Here is a 22,422-nt window from a genome sequence, read left to right on the forward strand (position 1 = left end):
CTCGGCCCAGTAGACCTGAAGGAGCGTCTCCACCCCCATCGTTCTGCCCGGACACTGAGGTCCAGCTCCAAGGGCCTTCTGGTGGTTCCCTCACTGTGAGAAGCAAAGCTACAGGGAACCAGGCACAGGGCCTTCTTGGTAATGGCGCCCTCCCTGTGGAAAGCCCTCCCACCAGATGTCGAACAGATAAACAACTACCTGACTTTTAGAAGACATCTGAAGGCAGCCCTGTTCGGCGCTGGACCTCAGTGTCTGGGCAGAACACTGGAGGTGGTGGTGCTCCTTCAGGTATACTGGACCGAGGCTGTTTAGGGCTTTCAAGGTCAGCACCAACACTTTGAATTTTGCTCAGAAACGTGCTGGGAGCCAATGTAGGTCTTTCAAGACCAGTGTTATATGGTCTCAGTGGCTGCTCCCAGTCACCAGTCTAGCTGCCGCATTCTGGATTAGTTGTAGTTTCCGGGTCACCTTCAAAGGTAGCCCCACGTAGAGCACATTGCAGTAGTCCAAGCAAGAGATAACTAGAGCATGCACCACTCTGGCGAGACAGTCCGCTGGCAGGTAGGGTCTCAGCCTGTATACCAGATGGAGCTGATAAACAGCCACCCTAGACACATAATTGATCTGCGCCTCCATGGACAGCTGTGAGTCCAAAATGACTCCCAGGCTGCACACCTGGTCCTTCAGGGGCACAGTTACCCCATTCAGGACCAGGGAATCCTCCACACCTGCCCGCCCCCTGTCCCCCTCAAAACAGTACTTTTGTCTTGTCAGGATTCAATCTTTTAGCCACCATCCATCCTCCAACCGCCTCTAGACACTCAAATAGGACCTTCACTGCCTTCACTGCCTTCACTGGTTCCGATTTGAAAGAGAGGTAGAGCTGGGTGTCATCCGCATACTGATGAACACCCAGCCTGTATCCAAGTGGCATCCCTGGGTATGCTCTGATCGGCCCTGCCAGAGCATTGGGAGCCACAGCAGCTGACCAAGGGGTCCAGATGGTGGACCGCTAACAGAGAACTTGTGATTCCCAAGCTGCAAAGAACTATTGCTCACCTCTTCGGTGAGCTTGGATTTCTTCTTGAGGGTCAGGGAGACCAGCTTGTGCCGCACGCTGTTCTTCTTGTGGCTGTCTATGTGAGCACTCTGCAAAGGGAAGAGGAACAGTCTTATTTCATGGAACTGTAGAGCTGGAAGGGACCTCAAGGGTCATCTAGACCAACCCCCTAGAAATGCAGGAAACTTTTGCCCAACGTGGGGCTCAAACTCACAGCCCTGAGATGAAGAGTTCTACGCTCTGCCAACTGAGCTTGAGAGAACTGATTCCATGTGCGCAACACAGTGCTCTGCATGGGTTTGGGAGGTCTGGGTTCGAATTATGCCAACCCTGCAGGGCAGCTGGCCCCCCCGTTTTGCAAATTTGGGAAAGTGAAGCTGCAAAAAGCGATTGCACTCCAAGTCATTTAAGAAGTCTTGCATAAGGCACTGAGATAAGCCTCACTTCCCTGGTCAGTAAAATGAGAACACCATGTGCCTCTTAGGTTTACCATGAAATAGGACAAGATAAAAAAAAATCCAGTGCTTCCAATTTTTAAACTGCAGAGCCCTATAAAAGTGCCAATAATAGCTTCATGGGTTTCTCTTTGGATGTGAAGATTAGCCCCCCAAAAGGAGAAAAGGGTCTCAGTATTATGTTTGTAGAGTGCATCACAACCAGAACGTCAAAGTGCATTAAAAGGTAAAGGGACCCCTGACCATTAGGTCCAGTTGTGACCGACTCTGGGATTGAGGTGCTCATCTCGCTTTATTGGCCAAGGGAGCCGGTGTACAGCTTCCGGGTCATGTGGCCAGCATGACTAAGCCACTTCTGGTGAACCAGAGCAGCGCATGGAAACGCCATTTACCTTCCTGCTGGAGCGGTGCCTATTTATCTACTTGCACTTTGACGTGCTGTTGAACTGCTAGGTGGGCAGGAGCAGGGACCGAGCAACGGGAGCTCACCCTGTCGCGGGGATTCGAACCGCCGACCTTCTGTTCGGCAAGTCCTAGGCTCTGTGGTTTAACCCACAGTGCCACCCGTGTCCCTGTGCATTAAAAGGTAAAGGGACCCCTGACCATTAGGTCCAGTTGTGACCGACTCTGGGGTTGCGGCGCTCATCTCACTTTATTAGCCGAGGGAACAACAACAACAACAACTTTATTATTTATACCCCACCCATACAAAAGACCACCATGGAAAGAATCAGCAAAATGAAATTCAACCTTAGATGAATTTCTCAACTTGCAATTTGTGAACTAAATTCTCACTGACTACAGCAGAGAGTCTTGTGGCTCCTTAAACTCTAATAGGTTGGTTTTTATTCATTTAACTCCTCCTTTATACCATCCACTGGTATATAGCACATTTTCGCTCGCCTGCCTCTTACCTCTGCTTCGCCTTGTAGAGCTTGAAGTTCTTTTTTGTACGTCTTCTTCCCCAGGGTCTCATAAATTTTGGTCATCACCGGGATTTTCTCGCTGCCATCGCTCATTGCTGTGTGGTATTTGGGCTCAGGAAGGTCACCCATGAAGCGAAGAATCGTAATCCACACCGCAAGGGCTGCCTGTTTTATTTTTTAAAAAGAACCGTAATCATCAACTTGTCAGTTATCCTTGCAGGGGCAGGCAGAGGCGGCTCTCCAAATGGATCACCAAGGATTCTGACTTCCATACTTTCTTCAACAATAATCTTTCCCCTCCCTTCTAGACTGCTGAAATTAGACTGTACGCCGCCTTTACAACATTAGAACCGTGCTGAAAGCAGCTTGCAAAATATCAAAAAGTTATGCGACTAAAAAAATGACAAAAGTACTTGTTATGTACTGAGTTTAATAGGATCCAAAATGCAGCAGTCTGATTGGTCCTAGAACAATGCAGCAGTATGATTGGTCTGCAGGAACCACCCAATCCTGCTCCAGATAGAAGTGAATCCACAACCTGATTGGCTTACAGGAGAATCCCGGAATTAGCCAATCACGTGCAGCCCATTGTGTAAATAATGTATATAAAGCAGATACTTTGGGGAAACTTTCATTCCTCCTCACCACTATGAGCTGTATAAAGAGCATGAAATCCACTCTAGACTCTGAGTATATTTCAGTACTCACAAGCAGTAAACAAAATTTCAAGTACACAACCAAATTGAACAAGTCCCACATAAATCATAAGATCAAAGATAAGGATACAAAAAATTAACAGCAACAACACCCCTTTCCAACACCCTCCCAGGCCAATATTCTGTTCAGCAGTCTCAGATTTCGTAGTTGGAGTCAGTCCAGGCCCTGTCCTCCCAAGCCAGGTGGAAAAAAAGGCCTGCAAGGCAGGGAGCAGGTCTTCCAGGACTCACAGCCAAGATAAAGAAAGCTTGCGGGGAAAACCAGGAGTGGACAAAATCAGGTAAGATTCACAGGGCCAATTCACACAACCGCTACTGGTTTCAGAGGGCTAGTTAACACAAAGCCACTTCTGACATAGAAAGGAGGTGGGGTTGCAGGCTTCACTCTCCCACCGTGCACGCAGGGGCTGGCTCTCAGCCTCCACGCAATTGAGGGAATCCCGATTGCATCATCCACTGGCCAGCCAATCAGCTGGCCTGGGGGCGTGGCCAGCTCCATTTAATGCAGGGGCGGCCTGGAATCTCTCTCTTTGCCGCTTCCAGCTGCTCCAGTTTCCCACCCTCCCGCCCTTTAAGGTTTTCATCCTTGACCTTGCTATGGACCTTGGTTGGTCGCCGTTGAGGGGCCTGGTAGCAGTGGCGTAGCGTGGGGGGTGCAGGGGGGCTGGCCGCACCGGGCGCAACATCTGGGGGGGCGCTCGCACTCGCAGCTCTCTGCCCCTACCTGGCTCACTCACACTCTCTCACTGCAGTGCTGGCTATATGAATCCGATCCGAGCCGCTGGGTCGCCGCCCACTGTGGAGGGGGTGGGTGCCAGGCGTGCGGTGCGGAGAGAGAGCGAGGGACTATCTGGGGGAGGGACAGTGCAGCGGCCGCCCAGCGCAGCGCTGAGCGCGGGAGAGAACCACACCAGACCAGACCAGGCAGCAGCAAGAAGAAGTTGGCAGCGGTGGCAGGTTAGGGGTTAGGGGGCGCAAATTACTTGCCTTGCCCCGGGTGCTGACAACCCACGCTACGCCACTGCCTGGTAGGAATTTTCCCACTTGGCAAATTGGCACCAGCCACTTGGTTTTTCACCTGCCTCGTAGCAAATTGTCAAAACTTCCTTGGTATTGGCGGTTAGGCATTGGTATTGTTATGTAGATGGAAGGGGGGAGGAAGTGCCATCACCTGCCCCGCATATTGAAGGGTAGTCCGATAAAGGATTCTGGGGGGCGTGGCCCTGTCCGAAGCCTATGGAGGTGAGGGCCTAAGGCACGCCCCCTAGCAGTGACCCCGGGGGAGTTACTAGTTGATGTGCATCAGCAGGACTCCCCCTACTTGTGGTTAACCCTTCCCGGACTTCAAGCAAACAGGCTGAAGCTGAATACAGTGGTGCCCCACAAGACGAATGCCTCACAAGACGGAAAACTCGCTAGACAAAAGAGTTTTCCATTTTGGAGGTGCTTCGCAAAACGAATTTCCTATGGGCTTGCTTCGCAAGACAAAAATGTCTTGCGAGTTCCTGCGGGGTTTTCTTCCCTCCCCCCCTTTTTCTAAGCTGCTAAGCCGCTTATCAGCTGATCCGATAAGCCGATAAAAGCCGCTAAGAGCCGCTAATAGCGCTAATCCGCCAATGGGCTTGCTTCGCAAGACGAAAAAACCGCTAGACGAAGAGAATCACAGAACGGATTCTTTTCGTCTTGCGAGGCAGCACTGTAGTCAGTTAGGACCAATGCCTAAGGCAATACCTCTCATCACCTGTAACCAATAAAGTTGTGGCCATATTTAGCCCATTTACCGTAAATATCTGTGTCATGTGTCTTTATTTCCACTGGGGGGAGGCGGGAACTCGCCACGCAACCATTACTGCTCTTCTCCAGAGCTGTTCGCACAGACTCACCAGCTGGTCTCCCTCATCCTCGTGGTACAGGAGCGGCTGCTTGAGGGGGCGGCGTATGTAGGTTTGTGTGGTTGTGCCCTGGAAGTACGTAGCGGCAAACTTGGCGAATTTGTACTCCGAGAGGTCCTCTTCCTCCTCCTCTGGCAAGGGCAAGGCTGTTTCGAGGTCATCTTCTTCCAACTCCTTTTGCGCCCTCTCAAGATCCTGGGGAGATTTAACCTGGTTCAGTCTGGGTCAGGGGCGCCAGCTCGTGGGAGCTGAACCCTTTTGGGCCCCCCAAATTTTTTGGGTGTGTGGGCTGGGCCCCTCCAAGGTCCAAAAAGCGTGGAGGCGAATCGTGGAGCCAAATGAAGTGAGGTTCCAGTGGCCAACTCCTTTTCTTCCTCCTTCTGCCGGTGGCGGCGCTAGGAGGAGGAGCCGCCGGCCATTGAAGCCATGTGGCCACCAGCTCCTCCCGACGTCGGGACGTCCCACACACGATGTTGCCTCTCCCCATTTCCCACAAATCACCTTCACAACAACAAAAAAAGCTGAGCCTAACTGCAAATCAACTCTGGATGGCTTTTGGGCTGGGAGAAGATGCTGGAATTTTGGGGTAAGCTCTTCCTTCCTAGGCTTACTGTACTTACTGTACTGTACATCAATAGGAGTATAGCATCTAGATCAAGGGAAGTAATAGTGCCACTGTATTCTGCTCTGGTCAGACCTCACGTGGAGGTCCAGTTCTGGGCACCACAGTTCAAGAAGGACACTGACAAACTGGAACGTGTCCAGAGGAGGGCAACCAAAATGGTCAAAGGCCTGGAAACGATGCCGTATGAGGAACGGCTAAGGGAGCTGGGCATGTTTAGCCTGGAGAAGAGGAGGTTAAGGGGTGATATGATAGCCATGTTCAAATATATAAAAGGATATCACATAGAGAAGGGAGAAAGGTTGTTTTCTGCTGCTCCAGAGAAGCGGACACGGAGCAATGGATCCAAACTACAAGAAAGAAGATTCCACCTAAACATTAGGAAGAACTTCCTGACAGTAAGAGCTGTTCGACAGTGGAATTTGCTGCCAAGGAGTGTGGTGGAGTCTCCTACTTTGGAGGTCTTTAAGCAGAGGCTTGACAACCATATGTCAGGAGTGCTCTGATGGTGTTTCCTGCTTGGCAGGGGGTTGGACTCGATGGCCCTTGTGGTCTCTTCCAACTCTATGATTCTATGATTCTACTTTTCCGTGTATACGATGCCCCCATGTATAAGTTGCCAACTATTTTGGGGGACTCAAATTTAAGAAAATGGGAGGAGATGGCACAGAGTTGTTGAGCGCTTTTTTTGTGGAGGGTTGCCCTGAGTTGTTGAACTTTTTTTTGGGGGGGGGGGAATTACCCAGGAGGGGGGATTGCCGAAAACTGCTCACCCACACAGATCGCTAAATCCACCTCCCGTCTGTCCCATCGCTGGCAGAAGCTGCCAATCACCTGCACAGCTGCCGGAGCGTCAGCCAATCAGCACCACCCATTGATGCAGCAACCAATAAAATGCACAATAGCCGCTGACAGCCTTGGCAGCAACCAATCAACCGCCAACCATATGCACTACCCATGTATAAGACGACCCCCACTTTTTAGCAGGATTTTTAAAGGAAAAAGCATAGTCTTATACAGGGAAAAGTATGGTAATTTGATACATTGCTTCTCTAAACCAGCGTCGCCCCAACTCGGTGCTGGATGGGGATGATGGCAATTGTAGTCCCAAACATCTGGAGGGCACCAAGTTGGGGAAGCTGCTTCCTCAACATGCTAGCAGAACCATGATATGGAGTGGGGTGTGTGTGTTAATGTCTCCTTCCAGTTACCTCAAACCCATTGGGCGCCTGCCCTTCTTGGCCAGGAAAAGACGATGTGGTTCCCAGGAAGCCAAACATTTTGTCCACCATGTCGGAGTCGTTGACGGGTTCGTTTCGGGCCTTTTCCATTTTCTGCAAGAGCTCCTTCTTGCGCCGCGCTTCTTCCTTTTCCTTTACTTCCCTTTCTGCGTCTTCCCGAGCCAGCTGGGCCAGGCGTATCTAAGAGAGAGCTGTGGCAATGAGTAACCAGGATCCGAGAGGCACACGGGCGCCAGGCAAAAGCTCTACCCCTTTTGCTCAGTCGTCGCGACACAAAATCCCAGGGCCACCATTTCTTGCCAAGAGACAATGGTCTAGGCAAATCAATGGCGCCGCCATTGGAAACAGCAACAATTACCAACAGTAGAAGAATGGAGACAGAAGGTAATGGAATATGCAGAAATAGGAAAACTAACAAGGGAAAATTTAACAACAGGGAAAGAAAACATTTCAAAAAGAATGGGGAAAGTGTATGTTGTATATAGGAAAGATAAGATAAAACAGTAAAACCAGCAGAATTGGAAACAAACCTCATAACGGTAAATGAATACAGGCAGACAACAAGAATTGTATAAACATGAGGAATTGTTTGTTTATGGATACACTATGGACAAATATGGAAAATGAAAAACAATATATAAAATGGAAGAAAATAATGCAATAAAATTATAAACAACCAGAAGAAGGAAGGAGGGAAGTCAGCTCTGAAGAGCAAGTATGAATGTAAAATGTAATACAATATGTGTATGTGGAGTATCTAATTGAAAAACTAATAAAGATTATTTGAAAAATAAATAAATTACCGCTTACATTAAAAGAAATTTAAAAATAGCTTAAAAAATGAGGAGGGGGCATATCTCCTACTATATCTGAATGGACTGAAAAGATTTGGACCATAGTAAATATGATTAAGCTAGCTTACTACAAAGATAATATAAATCAGCCTAACAGAACTATGGAAGTGATATGGTAGTGATAAAGCGGGATATCAAATCCAAACTCTTCTTCCGGTCCCAAGTTCTTAAGGGCTGTGTCAACTAATATGAGACCTAGGGACACCCAGGAATGGTGGATTCTGCACCACAAAAGAAAGGTACACAGAGCATAAGCGTCAACCCACTTGGTGTTTCTTCTCCGCTTCCTCTTTTGCTTTCTTGGCACTCATCTCCTTCCTCAGGCGTTCCTCTTCTAGCAGGCGGAGTTTTTCTGCTTCCAGGCGGCGGCGGTACTGGGGGAAGGAAATTCAGAAGCACTGCTTGAATGGGTTGCTCCATTCATTACCCAGCCTGCAGTTTAGAAGGTGAATGGCAACCAGGGAGAAAGCCACTTCCAAACTAGGGAGGTCCTAGTTCAACACTAAACAACAACAACAACAACAACAACAACAACAACAACCCATCTGGCTGGGTTTCTCTGGGTGGCTTCCAAAGGAATATTAAAATACAATAACCTATTAAACATTAAAAGCTTCCCTAAACACGGCTGCCTTCAGATGTCTTCTAAAAATTTGGTAGTTGTTTTTCTCTCTGACATCTGGTGGGAGGATGTTCCACAGGGCGGGTGCCACTACCGAGAAGGCCCTCTGCCTGGTTCCCTGTAACTTGGCTTCTTGCAGTGAGGGAACTGCCAGAAGGCCCTCGGCGCTGGACCTCAGTCTCTGGGCAGAACGATGGGGGTGGAGATGCTCCTTCAGGTATACTGGACCGAGGCCGTTTAGGGCTTTAAAGGTCAGCACCAATACTTTGAATTGTGCTCGGAAACGTACTAAAACTAAAACATCACGCCGGCCCTCATCAACCCCTAGGATATCCCATACCTAAAATATCTATCACATACACTTTTCAGCTCTACAGCCCCTCCCAACAATATACTCTGCTGAACTATAAATGTATTTTTGTTTTATGAGATGCACCTCTTTCATTAAATTACTACTTTTCTGTTCCATTTGGAACAGTTGTATTTGTTTTTGTGACTGATATATGTTTTTGTGGCCCACCTTGGGACCTTATAGTGAAGGACAGATAAGATATCTTCCTATATAAACAAACATGTAAGGTGGTTGTCACGCTGCAGTTGAGTGCAAGGACAGAATAGCAGGCAGGCAACTGAGTGAGTGAGCAAGAAGCCTGGGTAAGCAGGTGGCCCAGGAGAGATGTTTAATGGAGGGGGAGGTGCTCTGGGGTTGGCCAGGTGTGGGGAAAGAGGGGAGGCAGGGCTGGCGAGAGGAGCAAGCAAGGGAGCAGACCCTAGTAAATTAAAAAATAGAAATATGCCTCAGTGTTATGTACTGAGTTGAATAGGATCCAAACTGCAGCAGTCTGATTGGTCCTAGAACAATAGGATTCAGAATGCAGCAGTCTGATTGGTCCAAGAACAATGCAGCAGTATGATTGGTTGGCAGGAACCACCCAATCATGCTCCAGATATAAGTGAATCCACAACCTGATTGGCTTACAGTAGAATTCCAGAATTAGCCAATCATGTGCAGCCCATTGTGTAAATAATGTATATAAAGCAGATACTTTGAGGGGACTTTCATTCATTCCTCCTCACCACTATGAGCTGAATAAAGAGCACGAAATCACTTTGCGACTCTGAGTAAATTTCACTCAGGCTGCCCTTTAGGGGCAACACAAGAGGCACACTTACCTCTCCCTTCAACCGCTTATACAGGCGCCGAGCGATCATGCCCCTGGCGTATGCTTGGATGGTGAAGACAGCCCAGAGGCGATGGCGGAAGGCTCTGCGCACCAAGAACCCCCGGCACTTGGCTTGGAACTCGATGATGCGCTTGCGGGCCATGTGGTACCTCTTGTGCAGCTTGCGGGAGCGGTAGAGGGCTTGCAGCCTCAGGAAGCCGATCCTCATCTGTTGGGGTGGGGGAGAAAGTGGGGGAGCAAATCAGGGAGCAATTCCTACGCATAAAGCGCACTGATCTAAATTAACCCGGGGATCGAACCTGCGACCTTCTACATTCAAAGCAGATGCTCTTCCACTAAGCTATGGGCCCTTAAGGTAAAGGTAAAGGGACCCCTGACCATTAGGTCCAGTCGTGACCAACTCTGGGGTTGCAGCACTCATCTCGCTTTACTGGCCGTGGGAGCCGGCGTACAGCTTCCGGGTCATGTGGCCAGCATGACAAAGCCGCTTCTGGCGAACCGGAGCAGCGCACGGAAACGCCGTTTACCTTCCTGCCGTAGCAGTACCTATTTATCTATTTGCACTTTGACGTGCTTTCGAACTGCTAGGTTGGCAGGAGCAGGGACTGAGCAACGGGAGCTCACCCTGTCACGGGGATTTGAACCACCAACCTTCTGATCGGCAAATCCTAGGCTCTGTGGTTTAACCCACAGCGCCACCCACGTCCCTTACCCTATTCATTATTTCCATCCCTGCTGTAGTCTAGAGGAGCAGCTCTGTTCTAAAGGTGCAACTCAGCCTTGGGGGGTGAAGACACATAGCGGGTTGTCTCAGTCTTGATCTTGACCATGCTGAGACTTTGGGGAGCCATGGCTAGTCAGCCATAGGCAATCCTGGGCTGCGTAGGCACAGGGGCAGAGGAATTGGGGTGCGGTGGGAGCAGGCCACCCTGGGTGTCACCACTGAGGGTGGCTGACAAAATGTCGGGCCTCACACACCGCGGGGCCTGCAGAGTGCCTGAGCCACGCGTCTTTCCTGGGAGTTACATGACTAAGCCACTTCTGGCGAACCAGAGCAGCGCACAGAAACGCCGTTTACCTTCCCACCGGAGTGGTACCTATTTATCTACTTGCACTTTGACATGCTTTCAAACTGCTAGGTTGGCAAGGAGGGACCGAGCAACGGGAGCTCACCCCGTCACGGGGATTCGAACCGCCGATCTTCTGATCAGCAAGTCCTAGGCTCTGTGGTTTTGAGCTCCAATGCGAACAATGGTAGCATGGGTGAAGCAAAGAACGCAGGGGACTAGGCCGCAGGAGCGAAAGAAGGGGGGTGTGGTGGGGGCAGTCCGCCCCAGGTGTCACCACTGAGGGGGGTGACAAAAGGCCAGGTGACACTCACCATGGGGCCTGCAGTGCGCCCGAGCCACGCATCTCTCCTGGGAGTGACACGGTGGCTTGGGCACCCGCAGGCTCCGTGCTGCCCCAAACAGTTCGCCCGCTGCCTCTCCCTCAGCTGTAGGGCAGCTGAGCGGGAGGAGGCAGGCAGACTCCTCGGAGGCCCCACGGAGCATCCTGCCCCGGCTGGCCCCGCCCCATGGGCGGCTGGCCCCACCCCCACAGGCAATTGGCCCCGCCCCTGGGCACAGGGCATGCACACCGCCCCAGTCGCCCAATCAGCTTGCTCCGCCGCTGGTTAGGCAATCGGTTCAGAATCCTGCATGCTTCGGGAATACTTACAGCGTCATAATTTCTTCGACAGTTATGCCCCCTCCAGGTCCGCTGGATCATCAGAGCTGCATTCCTCACTTTCAGGAAATTGGACCTGGGGAAGAGACAGTTACAATCCATTTTTCTCCTCATGCACTCTTTGTTTTAAAGCCCTGACCCAGGATGAAACACAATTCTTTATGGATTACCTCAGAGAGGTGGACAAATACAGTCGCCCTATTGTCACGTACAGCTCACAATCTCATTCAAAGCACCTTTCTGATTTCACATTAAAACTACAAACAGGAAACAAATTGTACCCTAATGTCCATAGAGCATTGCTCCATTGGTGTTTGGATGCTGAAAGGGGAAGCAATCTTTGACCGAATTCAAACCTTCGAGAGCAGGCGCTCTCAGGAAACAAGAGTCCAAAGAACAAATAAGAAATTTATTCTTGAGCAAGAAGCCTGAACAATTGTTTTTGCTGACCCCTTCCTTTACATATTAACTCAAAGGCGTAGGGAAAGAGGCCTCACTTCATTAACCAGCCCCAAAGCCATTTTTAGGGGAATAGGCCTCTTCCACTTGGATATTTGTTTATTCGATTTCTTATCTGCCTCCCACCATGAAGTCCATGGGCGGGTCGCAATGATATAAACACCTGCCTGCCTCCTGTCCCCCCCAAAACAGTACTTTTGTCTTGTCAGGATTCAGCCTCAATCTGCTATCGCAAAATTCAAAGGATGCCTCTCTGTTTCATCTTGTGCCTTGTTTCGGAAAGACAGTAGGAATAAACAGGCAGTCCTTCCGATGGACGAGGGATATAGAAAGTGGGTTCCCCTGAGGATAGGTTTGGGGACCCGTATTTTTTAAACTTGTTCCTAATTGATCTGGAGTCAGGGATGAGCAGTTAGGTGGCCAAGTTTGCTAACAACCAAAGCGGTTCAAGGTGGAAAGCTGCCCTGTTTGCATGCCATGCCCTCCCTGGTTAAGGAGACCGATCAAAGATGTTTTGCAAGCTCAGGGATTGTTAATTGTTTTAAAAAATAAGATTAAATTGAGGTGATTATAGTAAATTAAAGCAAATAAAGAAGAAAAAGGAAAGAATTGAAAACAAGAAGAGAGGAATGGAATGCATTAGATTTTTTTATATAAAAAAAGGGAAAACAGCAATAACAAATTAAGAAAAAATGTGCTTAACACTACAAAACAATATAGTATATGTGTGGATGGATAAACATATTGTTTATAAGTTAATCTATGTGGCACTATGGTTTTGACAAATACATTCTAAGTATCATTAAATCTGTCCATGCATAATCTTCGCCTGAAGACAAAGAAACCCGTTTCCCTCCTTGCCCACTTTTTCTACCTATGGAAACTGCAGTGGCTTCACTACGAATAAATGTTAGTGAGAGAGCAATAGTGATAACCTTTGTTGGAAATGTAAAGAAAAAGAAGGTACTTTTTTCCATATGTGGTGGACTTGTCCCAAGGTGAAAGACTTCTGGGAGAAGATTTATAATGAACTGAAAAAAATGTTGAAATATACATTTATTAAGAAACCAGAGGCCTTTCTTCTTGGAATAACAGGTTTAGAATTATTTGTTAAATTATTTTTGTATGCCACAACGGCCGCCCGAATATTACTTGCTAAAAATTGGAAAACACAAGAACTACCAACAGTGGAAGATTGGCAGATGAAGATGATGGACTTTTCGGAGCTAGCTGACCTGACTGGAAGAATCCGCGACCAGAAAGAAGAGGAGTTTCAAGAGGACTGGAGGAAATTCAAGGACTATTTGAATAAATATTGTAATATAAAAAATTAGAAATTACTTGAAAGAAACAAATAGGCCTAGGGTTAAATTAAGTTATAATTAAATAAATGGGATTTAGAATGTTAAGAAAAGTGAATAAGGTGGACTATAATTGGAAATTGTTTTAGTTTAATAATGATATTGGAAAGCTGTTACCTTTAATTACAAGGAGACTCAGAAGGGAGGGATTTGAGAAAGTCAACCAAGATGTTTAAAAGGTTGGATTTGTGAAGAATTAAGTTTGTTGTTATTGTTTATCTGTTTGTTGTTCCCCCTCCCCCTTCTTTTTTCTTTTTCTTTTTCTGTTTTTGTGTATCATTTTGCTTTGTGGTTTGTGTTATCACTGTGGAAAATCTAATAAAAATTTATGATAAATAAAAAGAAGAAATGTTAGTGAGAACTGTTGTCTCCAGCCAAGCTTCATACCTGTCCTTAAATCCACGGACCACTTTCTGGATGAGGATGACCTTGTCCGTGATGGCCTTGTCTCTCTCTATCTCCAGCAGCATATCGTGGTGATCCTGAGGAGAAGAACACATCAGCAGGCCACTCGCTTCTGGAACTTCGCAGGACAGCAGGGAATTCATTTCTTTTATTCTCATATATTTATTAATTGCATATCCTGCCCTTCCCTCACAGCAGCGAACACGTCAATACCAATACATTGCCGCTCTACTGGAAGGAAGACCACTCCCTGCCACAAAGTCCATTTCCACCTGGCCCAGACTCACCTTGAAGAGCTGAATCTTGGGATGCCGGAGGGACATTGCTGGAACAACTCTTGGGTTGGGGCAAGTGTCTCAGTTGTTTTAAAATGTTTTAAATAGACGCGGGTGGCGCTGTAGGTTAAACCACAGAGCCTAGGACTTGCCGATCAGAAGGTTGGCGGTTCGAATCCCCGCAACGGGGTGAGCTCCCATTGCTCAGTCCCTGCTCCTGCTCACCTAGCAGTTTGAAAGCACGTCAAAGTGCAAGTAGATAAATAGGTACCACTCTGGCGGGAAGGTAAATGGCGTTTCCATATACCTGAAGGAGTGTCTCTACCCCCATCGTTCAGCCCGGACACTGAGATCCAGCGCCGAGGGCCTTCTGGCGGTTCCCTCACTGCGAGATGTGAGGTTACGGGGAACCAGGCAGAGGGCGTTCTCGGTAGCAGCACCCGCCCTGTGGAACGCCCTCCCTTCAGATGTGAAGGAAAAAAGCAGCTGTCTTCTTTTTAAAAGACATCTGAAGGCAGCCCTGTTTAGGGAAGTTTTTAATATTTAATGCTGTATTGTTTTTAACACTTGATTGGAAGCTGCCCAGAGTGGCTGGAGAAATTTAGCCAGATGGGCGAGGTATAAATAATAAATTATTATTATTATAGAAGCAAACATTTTGGGGGTTTTGAAAGAAAACTGAGCCCCAGCTATCAATTTTAGGAATCGCTGCTTTAAGGATTTTCTTCCCTTGACCTTCGCTGTTTGATTTCTTCCTTGGGCCACTGATGTCAAGTCTGGGATATAGTCTTGCCTGCTTCCAGATTGACCCAAGCCAAAGAAGACTTTTTGACAAGCTCCTTTCCCCCATTTCCTCCTCGTGCAGCTGTACAGCCCTGATAAGGCTCTCTGGAGGAATGGACTGGAACACTTAACACTTAACTAACTAAGCATCAGGCGAGAAACATCCTTTAAAAAAAGAAGAAGCGTACAGATAACAGTGGAGAGGTGATTAAAACAGCGGCAGCACTCCTGTACAGAAGAGGTTTATTTCTCGACTATTATTTTGTGCTTCTTCGTGTGGAAAGCACCAGTTCCCTACAGCAGTGTTTTTCAACCTTTTTTGGGCAAAGGCACACTTGTTTCATGAAAAAAATCACGAGGCACACCACCATTAGAAAATGTTAAAAAAATTAACTCTGTGCCTATATTGACTATATATAAAGTAATTCTCTTGAATAGGAATCAAATAAACACAAAGAAAGTATTTTATAATTACTTTATTATGAAATAGTAAGTAAACAGAAATATGAAAAATTATAAAATACTTTATTCAGTGCGCAACCTGGGCCTGTTTGGCTGAACACAAAGCTGATATTCTGGCTGGAATCGAACGTTGCGGACCGTTCTCTGCTCAGCGGGGATCGATCCGCTGATCCCCGCTGAGCCGGCGGATGACAGCTCCGTCTCCGCACTGTGTGCGGAGAGGGAGATGTCAGAGCCCCGCTGCTCTCTATGGGGAATCGGATGACAGCGGACCGCCTGTCCGCTCTCATCCAATCCCATCCGATCTGATCCCCACCCAGGACGAATGGAAAATAGGGTGGACACAGTCCGGCGCCTGCCTAGTGGGCAAAAATTTGACATTTATTTTTAAAAAATCTTTCGAATTTTTCAATTTTTCCCACGGCACACCAGGCAACATCTCACGGCACACTAGTGTGCCACGGAACAGTGGTTGAAAAACACTGCCCTACAGAACCATAAAAAGTCCCTACAGTGGGCGTTTGTTTGGTTGGAAAACTGAAACCGGCAAAGCTTTCCTCGTTTGTTTCTTTTAGGTGTTACGAGGGCATTTCTGGTCACTGGGGAAACTTTGTGGGGAAGAGTCTTGATGCTTTGATAGCATCTCAGCCTTGAAAACAATTGCTAAATGGTGGCTGTTGCCTCGTTTGAGTTATCAGCTAGCCACCAAACGCACACATTCTGCTTCTGGCCATATGCCCCCAACAACCTGCTTGCCAGCTTACCTTCAGGAAAATCTTCGTCTTGCCAATCTGCCAGTCATCGTCTCTGCCCAAGACGGCTTCAGCGATGCGCTGGCAAGTCCCACACAAGTCCCCCTGGAAGAAATGGTGGGGTTTTCATTGCTTTTACTTAATTCCATTCATCAATCACTCCTCATAAAACGTCCCAAAGTGATTTCGCAGGGTAGGAGATAGGGAAACTTCCATCGTCCAAACAATATGATTATCAACATGGCATGCGTCATATTTAGTGGGGAAATGTTGTAGCATTACTACGGATACTACTAGACTCTTTGTAGAGGCGGACCTAAGATGTTTTGGAACCTGAGGCAAACCACAAAATGACCCCCACTCCTGGTCAGGGAAGAAGGGGTGAGTGAAGATCTACAACAGGAACTAAACGGCTCAGGACTGCAATACTTCAAGGACCGCCTCTTCCCATATGAACCTACCCAGACCCTGAGATCATCTTCTGAGGCCCTCCTTTGTGTGCCTCCTCCTCGAGAGGTCTGGAGGGTGGCAACACGAGAACGGGGCCTTCTCTGCAGTGGCTCCCCATTTGTAGAATGTTCTCCCCAGGGAAGTTCGTCTGGCACCTTCATTATACACCTTTAGGCACCAGGCAAAAACGTTCCTTTTTAACCAGGCCTTTGCCTGACTTGATCTACACACCCTATACCCTTTTAAAAATTATTTTTTGTGGGGAAGGCTATTGGGTTATTGCTTTTATTTTTATTAATTATTTTGTGGTTTTATATCTTGGTTTTATTCTGTGAACCGTCCTGAGACCCCTGAGTATAGGGCGGTATATAAATTCAGTAAGTTACAATAATAATACAGTGGTACCTCGGTTCTCAAATGCCTTGGTACTCAAACAACTTGGAACCCAAACACTGCAAACCCAGAAGTAAGTGTTCCGGTTTGAGAACTTTCTTCGGAAGCCGAAAATGCTCTGTTTTGAGTGTTACGCTTCCGATTTGAGTGCCACGCTTCCATTTTGAGTGTTACGCTGAGGTCTGTCTCTTTTTGTTTTTGCAGCTCTTTTTGTTTTGTGACTGTGTGGGACCCAGTTCAGCTACTGACTGACTGATTGTGTGACTGCAGTACATTGCTTATTGCTTTCATTTTATGCATCAACGGTCTCGTTAGATAGTAAAATTCATGTTAAATTGCTGCTTTAGGGGTTGTTTTTAAAAGTCTGTAATGGATTAATCCATTTTGCGTTACTTTCTACGGGAAAGCGCATCTTGGTTTTGGAACGCTCTGGTTTTGGAACGGACTTCCAGAACGGATTAAGTTTGAGAACCAAGGTACCACTGTAATAATAATAATAGTAGTAATACAGTGGTGCCCCGCAAGACGAATGCCTCACAAGACGGAAAACTCGCTAGATGAAAGGGTTTTCCGTTTTGGAGCTGCTTCACAAAACGAATTTCCCTATGGGCTTGCTTCGCAAGACGAAAAACGAAAACATCTTGCAAGTTTGTTTCCTTTTTCTTAACACCGTTAATACAGTTGCGACTTGACTTCGAGGAGCAACTCATAGAACGCGGTGTGGTAGCCTTTTTTGAGGTTTTTGGTGATTTTTGAAGCTTTTCCAAAACTTCTTTTAAACTTTTAAAACTTTTTTGGGAGAGTTTTGGATTTTGGATTGGGGTGTTTGGAATTCAAGGACTTGGTGCTGGGGAGGGGTTTGCAAGAATCTGGAAGCTTGTGTGTGTTTTTTCTGCATTTTTATGATTTTCTGTGACCATTGGGCCACTCTGCTGTTTTTTAAAAAAAATTCTGGATTTGAATTTCTGTGTGGTGGGTGGCTGGGGGAACAGTTGAGGAGGGGTTTGCAAGAATCTGGGAGCTTGTGTGGGTTGTTTTTTTTTTGAATTTTTATGATTTTCTGTGACCATTGGGCCATGTTGTTTGGTTTTTTTAAAAAAGTTTTTCTGTCATGTTTAGAAACTTAATTTATTGTTCCTTCAATTTTTGAAATGCTCTTTACAGTATGTGTGACTTTAAAGAGCACTTAATAAACTCTTGTTGTACCAAATTTGGCTTTGTTTGGACTTTTTTTTGACCATAGGAACGCATTAATTGAATTTCAATGCATTCCTATGGGATTTCGTGCTTCGCAAGACGAAAAATTCGCTAGACAAAAAAACTCGTGGAACGAATTAATTTCGTCTTGCAAGGCACCACTGTAATGATAATAATAATAATAATAGCAGAGGATCCGGCATCCAGGGAGCGTGCTTCAGCTGTTGCTGCCACCGTAGCAGTGGGTAATCCATTCCTTGGAGGCCAGTTCTACTGTTCCTGTGGATCTTGCCGCTTGAGGCAGCTGCCTCACCTTGCCTCAAGTGTGGGCCAGCCCTGCTCTTAGCATCCTTATTAATGCCACAGGATCTCTCTCTTTTGAGCCACTAGGAGCATTTTCAACCATACCTGCTTGTATGCTGGCTTCACCCCAGGCATAAGCACTCGGTACCGGTCCACAAACTCCACGAAAGTGTAGCGGATGGGGTAGCCAGCCCTGCGGATCCGGATGGTTTCCATCATGCCGGAATACCTCAGCTGGCGGACACAGAGCTCCCGGTCAAACAACTGCAGTGATGGGGGAAATGACCTCAGTGTCAATGATTTTACCCATTAGCTCCTGAGCTTATGAGCTTAAACATTTCCCCTTTTTAAGTATTTCGCGAGCTGCTGAATATTACTGGGGGAGGACGCCTGAGAACCAAAAACGCTTTGTAACAGAATAAATGGGCAAAAAATATATAGTGGTACGTGCAGAGGTCACAAAGGAGGGCATTTCTGAAGGGAAGGGGTTGGGCTGGATGTCCTCTGAGAGTCCCTTCCAGTTTTTTAAGCTGTAAGGTTAGAGTCTGTAGGAGAGGAAAATGGCAAGAATAGAAAGGTCAAACAAGGTAATGCATTTGAGTGAAGAGAATGGCACATTTGTTTATTTGTTGGTACTTAACAACCCAATATCAACAACCTCAGATATGCAGATGACACAACCTTGATGGCAGAAAGTGAGGAGGAATTAAAGAACCTTTTAATGAGGGTGAAAGAGGAGAGTGCAAAATATGCCCTGAAGCTCAACATCAAAAAAACGAAGATCATGGCCACTGGTCCCATCACCTCCTGGCAAATATAAGGGGAAGAAATGGAGGCAGTGAGAGATTTTACTTTCTTGGGCTCCATGATCACTGCAGATGGTGACAGCAGCCACAAAATTAAAAGACGCCTGCTTCTTGGGAGAAAAGGAATGACAAACCTAGACAGCATCTTCAAAAGTAGAGACATCACCTTGCCGACAAAGGTCCGTATACTTAAAGCTATGGTTTTCCAGTAGTGATGTATGGAAGTGAGAGCTGGACCATAAAGAAGGCTGACTGCCAAAGAATTGATGCTTTTGAATTATGGTGCTGGAGGAGACTCTTGAGAGTCCCATGGACTGCAAGAAGATCAAACTGATCCATTCTTAAGGAAATCAGCCCTGAGTGCTCACTGGAAGGACAGATGCTGAAGCTGAGGCTCCAATACTTTGGCCACCTCATGAGAAGAGAAGACTCCCTGGATAAGACCCTGGTGTTGGGAAAGATGGAGGGCACAAGGAGAAGGGGACGACAGAGGACGAGATGGTTGGACAGTGTTCTCGAAGCGACTAAAATGAGTTTGACCAAACTGCGGGAGACAGTGGAAGACAGGAGTGCCTGGCATGCTCTGGTCCATGGGGTCACGAAGAGTCGGACACTACTAAACGATTAAACAACAACAACAACCCAACTCTTCACCATGTGGAGAGTTGTGTACATCTCAATGAAATTAAACCATGGTGTCCCTCAGGTCTTTTGTGGGGCAAATTTGTGTGCGTGATGAAGGCAATTGCCCCAGAAGCAAACTCTGATCAAGAGAACCCTGGGTTTGTGATTTAAATAGGCCCACATGTCTTATTTAAGGACAGAAGTGGATTTGTCTGTCCAGACCTTTCTGGATCGTTAGAAGCAGGAAGTTTGGCAAAGATTTAGTCAACCTGAGGTCATATACCTGTGCAAAGAAGAGACAAGGGGTGTTGCTCCCCACAGCCAGTAGCTGTAAAAATATAAGAAAGACTGACAAGACTTTAATCAAGCTGAGAAGATGCACCAGAACCAAGGTGACTTATCAGTGGCCCAGAGAGACCTTCACGAGGCTCCATCTAACAGCGTTTACTTTTAAATTTTATAGATCCATAAGCAGCCTTTTAAAGCTCAGGCATGAATTTTCCCAAGTAGGCATACTAAACGTGATGATAAAAATCCACATAACCCTTTTCAACATTACAAAAACAGGCAACAGGAACGACGATAAGCAAAAATGGGAATAAGGTTGTTTGAATTTAGGCGGCTGATTTAGCACCAAACCTAAACAGAGCCATGGCGGCAAGATAACAGGGCCCTAAGCCAGGCACACCAACTCTATGGGGTGAAAGGCACCTCGGCCCCCTCAATATTTCTTTTAAGGGGGCCAGGCCCCCTCAATTTTGAGGCAGCCCTGCTTTGTGTTTTAACCACTGGGCACGCAATTGGCTGCTGCTAAATACATTGCCTCAATTTGGCTGCTGGGAGAGAAACAATTTGTACCGGGAAGATTCACTCATAAACACCTGGACAGAAACAAAATCTGTTTCCTTTACATCTACAAAGCATGATTCTCCCGCATTTTGCAAAATTAAATAAAAGTCCTAATAGGGAATGTAATGCAAAAACAGGCAAAGCTCTTTCCACTGGATTTTTTCCACCAGTTTCCTGAAATCCTGTTTCCTGTCACTATCAGCTCTCGGTCCTCTCTGACCTCAGGCATAAAAATCCTCTCCTGGGGGGAAAAAGATGTTTTTGTTTCACTGGCTACTTTTACTTCCAGATTCCTATTGTGGTGCCATTCGTTCTCTTGGGCTGCCCCGCGTATTTTAAGGGTTTTGATCACGATTTTCAGTGGCGAGGAATGAACAGCACCTTGTGGTAAACAAGGCAAACACATACATAAGTATATAAGCCACGTGTCTGAAATAGCGCAGGAGAGCAGTCCTGAAGCCATTTTGACTCTCCCAAACTGACCTCAAATATTCCTCTGCGAGGAGGAAGGAAATGGACAGTCTTTGGACTGTAAGGGCTTACGCCTCCCTTCCCAAACACAGTCTGGCGAGTATCTGTTAAGCTGAGCAAACTATCAATATGCCTAAGAAATTCAGGAACTAAAGTATTTACCATCTCAAAGGAATGGCCAGGCTGCATCAATAGGAGTATAGCATCTAGAGCAAGGGAAGTAATAGTGCCACTGTATTCTGCTCTGGTCAGACCTCACCTGGAGTACTGTGTCCAGTTCTGGGCACCACAATTCAAGAAGGACACTGACAAGCTGGAACGTGTCCAGAGGAGGGCAACCAAAATGGTCAAAGGCCTGGAAACGATGCCTTATGAGGAACGGCTAAGGGAGCTGGGCATGTTTAGCCTGGAGAAGAGGAGGTTAAGGGGTGATATGATAGCCATGTTCAAATCTATAAAAGGATGTCACATAGAGGAGGGAGAAAGGTTGTTTTCTGCTGCTCCAGAGAAGCGGACACGGAGCAATGGATCCAAACTACAAGAAAGAAGATTCCACCTAAACATGAGGAAGAACTTCCTGACAGTAAGAGCTGTTTGACAGTGGAATTTGCTGCCAAGGAGTGTGGTGGAGTCTCCTACTTTGGAGGTCTTTAAGCAGAGGCTTGACAACCATATGTCAGGAGTGCTCTGATGGTGTTTCCTGCTTGACAGGGGGTTGGACTCGATGGCCCTTGTGGTCTCTTCCAACTCTATGATTCTATGATACCCAGAAAATGCAACTGAGTAAGGCATTATCAGGTATCCTGGCAGACAAGAGAGAAGCAACCCTCTCAAATTTCTGCTAGAGACCGCCTCCTTCTCTGATGTATGTAGGATGTTTCAGGGGGTGGGGGTGGGTGGGTCTTGGGCTACAGGGTAGGCAATTTCAAATGTCTTTATAGGGGCTTGCGCACCATTTTACAGGGTTCTCCCTCCTGCGTGTGGCGAGTGGGAACCCTGTTGCAACAGTTCATTTCCTTGAATAAAGATCAGGCTTACTAGTCACTTTGCTTTCAATATACCCTGGTTGGCCTCTGCTTTCTCTCTGACAGCTCTTCCAAGGGACTCTATACGGGCTCTAGATACCCCATAAGGGAATTAGGGGTATTTTTCTTACAACATTTACACAGCCAGAATGCAGTGTGAAGATATCAAAGGATATCCCTCATGGAGGGGGGGAGTTAAGAAAGATTGGAGAGCTAAGCACAACCAAGTCATCCAGCGAACAGAATGACTTCTGTTCACTCAGTGGGTCCCCCAACTCTCTTGAGCTGGGACGCAGGTGGCGCTGTGGGTTAAACCACAGAGCCTAGGGCTTGCCAATCAGAAGGTCGGCGGTTCAAATCCCTGCGACGGGGTGAGCTCCCGTTGCTCAGTCCCTGCTCCTGCCAACCTAGCAGTTCGAAAACACGTCAAAGTGCAAGTAGATAAATAGGTACCACTCCGGTGGGAAAGTAAACGGCGTTTCCGTGCGCTGCTCTGGTTCGCCAGAA

At 47.1% G+C, this 22,422-nt stretch overlaps 1 protein-coding gene and 1 long non-coding RNA gene across 2 annotated transcripts in view; one reads left to right on the plus strand and one right to left on the minus strand.

Annotated features, from left to right (window-relative positions):
* The window catches only part of LOC310705444, a 15,834-nt gene extending 13,227 nt beyond the window's left edge, over positions 1 to 2,607 (plus strand). Inside the window, exon 4 of the long non-coding RNA XR_014525288.1 lies at positions 2,484 to 2,607. This is a non-coding gene — a long non-coding RNA (uncharacterized lncRNA). The remainder of the gene's footprint in view (positions 1 to 2,483) is intronic.
* The window catches only part of MYO7A (myosin VIIA), a 177,150-nt gene that overhangs the window by 44,451 nt on the left and 110,277 nt on the right, over positions 1 to 22,422 (minus strand). Inside the window, exons 19-28 of the mRNA XM_083499152.1 lie at positions 18,246 to 18,404; positions 15,810 to 15,902; positions 13,508 to 13,602; positions 11,292 to 11,376; positions 9,562 to 9,780; positions 8,033 to 8,140; positions 6,883 to 7,092; positions 5,041 to 5,244; positions 2,430 to 2,606; positions 1,060 to 1,149 (exon numbers count right to left, since the gene is read on the minus strand). Coding sequence (XP_083355278.1) covers positions 1,060 to 1,149; positions 2,430 to 2,606; positions 5,041 to 5,244; positions 6,883 to 7,092; positions 8,033 to 8,140; positions 9,562 to 9,780; positions 11,292 to 11,376; positions 13,508 to 13,602; positions 15,810 to 15,902; positions 18,246 to 18,404 — 1,440 coding nt within the window. The remainder of the gene's footprint in view (positions 1 to 1,059; positions 1,150 to 2,429; positions 2,607 to 5,040; positions 5,245 to 6,882; positions 7,093 to 8,032; positions 8,141 to 9,561; positions 9,781 to 11,291; positions 11,377 to 13,507; positions 13,603 to 15,809; positions 15,903 to 18,245; positions 18,405 to 22,422) is intronic.

This window comes from Podarcis liolepis, assembly GCF_965112155.1.
Source record: "Podarcis liolepis genome assembly, chromosome: 4".
Lineage (NCBI taxonomy): Eukaryota > Metazoa > Chordata > Lepidosauria > Squamata > Lacertidae > Podarcis > Podarcis liolepis.